The 8,505-nt window shown below is 41.8% G+C and overlaps 1 protein-coding gene across 2 annotated transcripts in view; it reads left to right on the top strand.

Moving 5' to 3' along the window:
• The first annotated feature begins 1,520 nt into the window (after positions 1–1,520).
• The window catches only part of tatdn2 (TatD DNase domain containing 2), a 37,160-nt gene continuing 30,175 nt past the window's right edge, over positions 1,521–8,505 (top strand). For both annotated transcript variants that reach the window (XM_043708535.1, XM_043708536.1), the window contains exons 1-2: positions 1,521–1,669; positions 3,394–3,776. In XM_043708535.1, the coding sequence (XP_043564470.1) occupies positions 1,630–1,669; positions 3,394–3,776 (423 nt within the window). In that variant the 5' untranslated portion in view covers positions 1,521–1,629. The remainder of the gene's footprint in view (positions 1,670–3,393; positions 3,777–8,505) is intronic.

Genomic DNA, 8,505 nt, shown 5'->3' with positions numbered 1-8,505 from the left:
CTGAACATTTTTTTTCAATAAGAGAGAAAAAAAGCTTTTAATACAAACAACAAAGCCAAGTTTCAAACTGCTCCTTAACACTGTCCTTTTACTGTTTGTCAATTCCAGTGAAACTTCACTCTTATTTCAACTTGAAGTTTGTAAACTAACAGATTGCGCCCAGCTTCTTGTCCTCAGGCTGTAGAAACATGTTCATGATGCTTTTCCAAGTTCACTAACACAAACATTTCACAATACCTTTCATGAAGCTCTTCATGAGAAAATACACGAGCAAACTGATTACATGATGCCGGCGCGAAGTCCAGTCCTCTGTGCACTGCGATGTCTACTGCTAGGATGAGAATCACAGAACAGTAAATGGGAGTTCACTTTTTTAAAAAGTTCGACAATTCACAAATTGCATTACAGACAAATCATGTTAAATAAACAAGTACGACTTTTAATAAGCAATGAGAACAACCTGGACAGTGAACCAATTATATTTGTGAATTTAGTTGGGCATAATTATTGGTATAGCACATTTCAAAGGGCGCATTGTGTCAAAAACTTTTGCGAGATTTAAAAAGTAAAGTATAAAGGATTGTTCTCCTCTCTGCACTTTTGCTGAACTTAGTGTGCTATGAAGATCATATTGATGATTCCTCTGGTGGGTCAGAAGTCACATTGCATCACTGGAAGAACATTCTCTGCAATTGATAACAGGCAATAAATAACTTAGCTAGGACTTTGTCAACAGTTGAGAGAAACATTCTATGCCCACATTTGCCACAGTTTAAATTGTCTTCATTTTTGAAGTTCATGATTGTCATGGCATCTCGAAGAGCAGTTGGAACTTTCTTCACTCTGCCAGAATTTAACAGATTGAGCACAACAACAAATAACATAGTTTTTGATATCAAGTTTCATGAGGCCACTGGACTGGAAACTTTCACTCTGCTTTCTCTCCATAAGATACTGCCAGACCTGCTGAGTTTTTCCAACAATTTCTGTCTTGTTTCAGATTTCCAGCATCCCCAGCTCTTTGTTGTTTTTATTAGTTTTTCCAGAACTTTGCTTCAAATCTATTTCAGCTTTCCAATAATTGCAGTATTTTGCTTTTTCTGTTGCATTGTTTCCAGGACATAAGATCGGCAAGAAGGGAAAACTGGCCAGCAGAAAGTGATGAATTTGAGGATTTAGCAAACTGTTTTAAAGCCTGAAACCTCGACAACTACACGATATTGTGGCGCGTGGTTAGCTGAAAGGGAGTAAAGTTGTCTCTTTTTTTTCCCCCTCATTACCTAGAATTGTGAATTCTTAAGAGCATGAAACAGAAAGTCCCAATTAGTGCATTCCTTTCAGCAGATAGCACAACAAACTGTTTGCACAATCCGCTCATCCACCCAACACTTCAAATTCGAGCCCACCCTTAAACCACGGGGGGAGAGGCACTGAAATCGAGCGGCCCCACCCCTTTCACAATTGCTTCCACAAATTGAAATCAAGAAGGAAAGGGCCTCCATTTTATAAACTGTCACCTAAGCGCCTGTAATCTCCCCTCCCTCTTTCTGTGCGCGAGAGGCGCAGGAACAGTTGGTGGTGTGGAGCGGTCTGCCCCACCGCGCGCCGCTCTAACGTGCGGTTGTGGCGATGAGTGGGAACTGGAATAGGGGCGCGTGGAGGCCTAACGGTCAGCGCGAGCTTCATGGGGGGGATGGGGGAAGTGCATATACAAGTGCAACGATTTGGAATAGGGACAGATTGGGCGCAGCGCTGCTAGCAATTTTATGAGGGCGGAGAGAGCTTTTGTGAATCGCAACAGAAAGAAAGGGTTTGCCCCCCCCCCTCCTCCAAGGGTGGTAGACTTGAGCGAGAAATATAATGGGGAATGTGAGGAAGATGTTTTACTGGGAGGTGAAGGCCCAGTGGTAATATGGCTGGACTGTTAATCCAGAAAGGCGGAATTGGGTACTGCAGAGGTTAGAGTCAAGATGAGTGGCGCTGGAAAAGCGCGGCAGGTCAGGCAGCATCAGAGGTGCAGGAAAATGGACGTTTCTGGCAAAAGCCCTTCATCAGGCTGGAAGCCTGTCCCTGATGAAGGGCGTTTGCCTGAAACATCAATTTTCCTGCTCCTTGGGTGCTGCCTGACTTGCTGTTCTTTTCCAACACCACTCTAGTCTTGACTGTTAATCCAGAGAGAGACCCCAGGGAATATTCTGGGGACCCAGTTTGGGATTCCACTGCAGCAGATGGTGGAATTTGAATTCAACAAAAATCAGGAACTAAGGGTGTAATGGTGACTGTGAATCAATTGTTGACTGTTGGAAAACCCATCTGGTTCACTAATGTCCTTCAGGGAAGGAAGCTGACATAGTTATGTGGCTTACATGTGACTCTGGACTCAGACATGTGGTTGACCCTTAACTGCCCTCTGGGCAATTAGGGAAATAAATGCTAATTTATTTTAGCTATGCCCTCATTCCATGAATTTAAAAAACATTGCACAGTGGTAATGATCTGAAATGTGCTGCTCACAGGTGTAGTGGAAATGGAAACTGACTTTAAAAAATTGGTTGGTCATGTGAAGATAAATATGCAGGATTTTGGAAACTGAGTGGGAAAAGTGAGACTGAAATGCTTAATGAAGAATTGGTGTGGAATGAATTGGAAAAATGGCCTCCTCCTGTGCCTTAAAACACTTGGACTTATCTTCAATTGCTCCTCCCTTAAGCTGAGATTCATCCTGTGTTTCAGATTTCCCCAGCCAGGGTAAACCTTTTTTTCCTCAACATCTACCCTGAAAACATTGTGCTTCAAGAAGTTTCTCTCTCATGCCATAGAATTTAGAAGTGGATGACCCTAGTTTATTCGAGCTGTCCTCCTGGGGCAAACACCTTAGCCCAGGCATTGAAAGTACTGTAATGTCCTGCATGAACAAAATTGTATTGCTTGACTCGATAGCTTTTTCAGTTTTTGCACAAGTCTACTGGTTAAACTGAAGTGTGCCTAACTTGTGTTTTTTTGGATCTGTTTAATGCATTTGAATGGTTTGCTAAACCATTTCGAGGGGCAGTTAAACATCATCCACATTACTGTGGATGTAGAGTAACCTAAAGACTAGATTGGATAAAGGCAATTGATTTCTTTTTAAAGGACATTAGTGAACCAGACTTATTTTTTGCAATAATTTGCTAGTTTCATGTCACCGTTACTGATGCTAGCTTTTTAAATGTAGGTTTAATTTCTAGCTGTTGAGAATATGAACTTGTTTCTGGATCTATTAACATAGCAACAATACATGTTAAACATTGGAGGCTTTGGGGATACTAGTCCAGTGACACATGAAAAGTGTTATGTATTCAAGTGGGAGCCTCTGAATGCTTAATGACTGACATTTATTTTTGTTTAATATAGCTGAAGCAGTAATGCAGTCAAGCAATCAAAAGCGAAAGGTGAAGTTTAGTTTGGATGATGACTCCATTGAATCTCCAAGAAAATATGCAAGAGAGATGCCTCAGTTTTCACGTTGGAAGCAGGCCAGACAAAGCAATAATGGTTCTGTGCTGGATCGTGTAGACAGCATTCAGAAAATCGCATTGAAGACTAACAAAGAAATGGGGCCAGCCTTTAGTGGTATTGAACAAGTGAATTCCACACCAGAAACTCATGGTGCTGTCTTCAACTGTACAAATCAATGGAAAAGGAGTATTTCATTTCGGAAGACACTGTTTGGTGATAAAAATCACAATCCGAAGAGATCAACATCAAGATCACCAAGTCTGGAGCATGCTGATGAGGTATCATTGTCACAATATGTTCTTCTGGCATAAAAGGAATTTCCTGTAAATTACCAACCGTCTCACTTTTTAGATATGTGGGTAAAGTGATAGTTTTTTGATTTTGCATCCTTACTGTCCTAGCCTACTAATAGTCTCTATTTGACTATTCAAATAAATTATTAGTTATGTTCTGTGTGGAAGAATTCCCAGATTTTTATCTTTCCCAGAGGTGTGCACATGACTATGGTTGTGCGGGTTAGTCAATAGTCTGACTGTTGTGCTATCCGCCAAAAGGAATGTACTAAATGGGACTTCCTGTTTCATGCTGTTAAGAATTCACAATTCTAGGTAATGATAAAAAATTGACAACTTTACGCCCTAAATGGAATGTATTCCAAACAGAAGCAGATGCCTGATAGTCATAAAGAATAAAAAAATGCAAAAATACTCAACAGGTCTAATAGCATTTATGTAGAGAGACAGTTAATGTTTCAGGTTGATATTACCTTTCTTCAGCGTTGAGAAAACATAAAAAAGTCATTGTTTTTAGCCACTGGGTGAAGGGAGAGGATGGGGTGGCGAGGTGGCTCAGTGGTTAGCACTGCTACCTCAGCACCAGGGACTCTGGTGACTGTGTGGAGTTTGCACATTCTCCCTGTGCCTGTGTGGATTTCCTCAGGGTGCTTCGGTTTCCTCCCACAATCCAAAGATGTGCAGGTTAGGTGAATTGGTCATGCTAAATTGCCCACAGTATTCAGGAATGTGTAGTTTGGGTACATTAGTCAGGGGTAAATATAAAGTAATAGGGTAGGGAATGGGTCTGGGTGGGTTACTTTTCGGAGAGTCGGTGTGGACTTGTTGGGCCACAGGGCTGTTTCCGCATTGTAGGGATTCTACATAAAAACAAAATTTAGATTCAGAAGAAATCCAATAACTCAGTGACTTAATTTGGTTGTTACAGGTGATCAGAATATTGTCTAACCATAATTTGTAACTTCATAGCCCTGAATATTTTTTACTACTTTGCCATCAAGCCAAGGGACTTACCCTGCCTTGATGAGGTGTGCAGGAGGCTACTCAATGAGCAACACCAAGGCATACCTAAAAATTAATTGCTAGCCTGGTAAGTCTATTAACAGAGCAACAATACACGTTAAACATTGGAGGCAGAATGCTTTTAATGAAACTAAGCAATCTTTTGACCGACCGATCAGATCAGTATTAATAAGACCATAAGACATAGGAGCGGAAGTAAGGCCATTCGGCCCATCGAGTCCACTCCGCCATTCGATCATGGCTGATGGGCATTTCAACTCCACTTACCCGCATTCTCCCCGTAGCCCTTAATTCCTTGTGACATCAAGAATTGATCAATTTCTGCCTTGAAGACATTTAGCGTCCCAGCCTCCACTGCACTCTGTGGCAATGAATTCCACAGGCCCACCACTCTCTGGCTGAAGAAATGTCTCCGCATTTCTGTTCTGAATTTACCCCCTCTAATTCTAAGGCTGCGTCCACGGGTCCTAGTCTCCTCGCCTAACGGAAACAATTTCCTAGCGTCCAGCTCTCCAAGCCATGTATCTGAAGAGACAGGCATATAGTGTAGGCAACACAGTTACCTTGAATGACTTCAATGTGTAAACCAACTTGACGACTACAATTGAAAGAAGTTTCTGGAGTGTTAGTGATGGTATTCTTGAGTAGTATGTTGAACCAACTAGAGAGTGTGCTGCTTTAGGTATGGTATCATGTAATGAAAAAGGATGAACTAACAATCTCTTATAATAAAAACTTTTATGGATGAGTGACCACAATGTTAGAATTTTACATTTGTTTGAAAGTGAGACAGTTCAATCTGAAGCAAGTGTTAAATTTGAATAAAGGAAACATTGAGGTAGAAGTTGGCTGAAGTGGATTGGGAAAATATTAAAAGGCATGTCAGTACACAGGTGATGGATAGTCTTTATTTATTACCTTACTTGCACCTTGAAATGCCAGCCATGACTAATGAAGTTCAGGATTATGGAAGATAAAAAGATAAGGCCTGTAAGGTTGCCTGAAAAAGTAAGTCTAACGGTTGATTAGCTCAAATGCTTAGAGCATGGTGCTAATAACACCAAGATTGTAGGTTCAATCCCCATATTGGTGAGGTCTGTGTGGAATTTGCATATTCTCCCTGTGTCTACGTGGGTTTCCACTGGGTGCTTTGGTTTCATCCCACAGTACACAATGTGCAGGTTAGGTGAATTGGCCAAGCTAAATTGCCCATGTACATTACCTGCATTAGTCGGGGGTAAATGTAGGAATGGGTATGGATGAACACAATGTGCAGGTTAGGTGAATTGGCCAAGCTAAATTGCCCATAGTGTTCAGAGACGTGTACATTACCTGCATTAGTCGGGGGTAAATGTAGGAATGGGTATGGATGAGTTACTCTTTGCAGGGTCAGTGTGAGCTTGTTGGGCCTAACAGCCTGTTTCCACACTATAGGGATTCTATGATTTGGTGGTTTTCGGTTAACAGCAAAGGAGGATCAAGAAACTGATAAGGAAGGGACAAATAGAATATAAATGCACTCTAGCAAAACACATGAAGAGACTGTAAAAGCATCTATGGGTATGTAACAAGGGCACATTTGGCTAAAACTAATGTCTCCATTAGACAGTCAGGAGAATTTAAAATAGAGAATAGGAATGGCAGAGAAGCTAAATGACTATTCATTATGCCCAAGATAAGTCATCTTTGTGAACCTTTGGAATCCTTCTCCACAGAAGGCTGCGGAAGTTCACTGCAAAGCATATTTAATGTAGAGATTATTAGATTTCTTATTTACTATTGGTGTGCATTGTTATGGGGATGGTGTGAATAAAAGGCACTCTGGTTCAATCATCACTTAGCACTTCTGAATAAAACTGGCCACAAATTGTTTTTGCACCGAAAGACTGGGTCCCATCACCTTTGAGGCTGAGGATGGTTGTGGAGTATCCTCTACCTGTTGATTGTTGAAATGTCCATCATCATTCAAGGCCCTAGATGTGGCAGAACTTAGGAGCTTTGGTTGGAGCAGGCCATTCAGTCTGTCATTCCTACCCCACCATTCAATAACCTAAGATGTGAGAACACAAGTAGTCCATTCAGCCCATTTAGTCCGTTGACATTCAATGAGATTGTGGCTGATCTGATAATCCTCAACTCCACTTCTGTGGAAGGTAGTGGTTTGTTGGGCAATCATCTCTGTCCCAAGGCATTGGTACCAGAGTTAAGATGGTGTGCTAGGCCCAGCCACCTTTAGCTATTTCATCAATGACTTTCCCTTTGTCACAAAATAAGTGGAGATTTTTATTGATGTTTGCATGATGTTCCGTACCATTCATAACTCTGATACTGAAGCCTGTTCCTTTAATGCAGCAAGGTCTGGGCTGATAAATAACAATTAATATTCATGATCTACAAGCGCCAGACTGGCCTTGTTTATTTGAATCTCAGTAATCAAAGAAAGAATCCTTGTGACTGTGAAATGCTTTGTTCATTATACTACTTTGGAGGGTCGGTTGTTTTTTAATTGCTAATCTGTAGGAAGAATAAGGTGGTTATGGTAGGGGATTTTAACTTTCCAAACATAAACTATGGCAGTCCCAGTCTAAAGGTTTAGATAGAGAGGAATTTGTTAAGCATGTACAAGAAAATTTTCTGATTCAGTTTGTGGATGTACCTACTAGGGAAGGTGCAAAACTTGACCTACCCTTGGGGAAATAAGGCAGGGCAGGTGATTGGGGACCAGCGACCATAATTCTATTAGTTTTAAAGTAATGATGGAAAAAGATAGACCAAATTTAAAAGTTGAAGTTCTAAATTGGAGGAAGACCAATTTTAATGGTGTTAGGCAAGAGCTGTTTGGGGGCAGATTTTCGCAGGTAAAGGAATGGCTGGAAAATGGGAACTGAAAATGTGTTGCTGGAAAAGCGCAGCAGGTCAGGCAGCATCCAGGGAACAGGAGAATCAACGTTTTGGGCATAAGCCCTTCTTCAGGAATGAGGAAAGTTTGTCCAGCAGGCTAAGATAAAAGGTAGGGAGGAGGGACTTGGGGGAGGGGCATCGGAAATGCGATAGGTGGAAAGAGCTGAAAATGTGTTGCTGGAAAAGCGCAGCAGGTCAGGCAGCATCCAGGGAACAGGAGAATCGACGTTTCGGGCATAAGCCCTTCTTCAGGAACAGGATTCGAAACGTCCGAAACATCGATTCTAGGAACCCTCCAACCACAAGGGATGAACTCGGATTTCACCAGTTTCCTCATTTCCCCTCCCCCCATCTTGTCTCAGCCAAATCCATCGAACTCAGCACCGCCTTCCTATGAAGAAGGGCTTATGCCCGAAACGTCGATTCTCCTGTTCCCTGGATGCTGCCTGACCTGCGCTTTTCCAGCAACACATTTTCAGTTCTGATCTCCAGCGTCTGCAGACCTCACTTTCTCCTGGAAAATGGGAAGCCTTCAGAAATGAGATGACGAGAGTGCAAAGACAGTTTCTTCCTGTTAGGGTGAAAGAAAAGGCTGGTAGGTATAAGGAATGTTGGATGACTAAAGAAATTGAGGTTTTGGTTAAGAAAAGGAAGAAACATATGTCAGGTATAGACAGGAATCCTTAGGATCTAAAGGCAATAGGAGTATACTGAAGAGGAAAATCGGGAGGGCAAGAAGGGGACATGAGATAGCTTTGGCAAATAGAATTGAGGAGAATCCAAAGGGTTT

The sequence above is a fragment of the Chiloscyllium plagiosum genome, chromosome 18 (genome assembly GCF_004010195.1).
Source record: "Chiloscyllium plagiosum isolate BGI_BamShark_2017 chromosome 18, ASM401019v2, whole genome shotgun sequence".
NCBI classification, from domain to species: Eukaryota; Metazoa; Chordata; class Chondrichthyes; order Orectolobiformes; family Hemiscylliidae; genus Chiloscyllium; species Chiloscyllium plagiosum.
The sequence above is the reverse complement of the archived record's forward strand: the minus strand, read 5'-3'. Positions and strand labels throughout refer to the sequence as shown.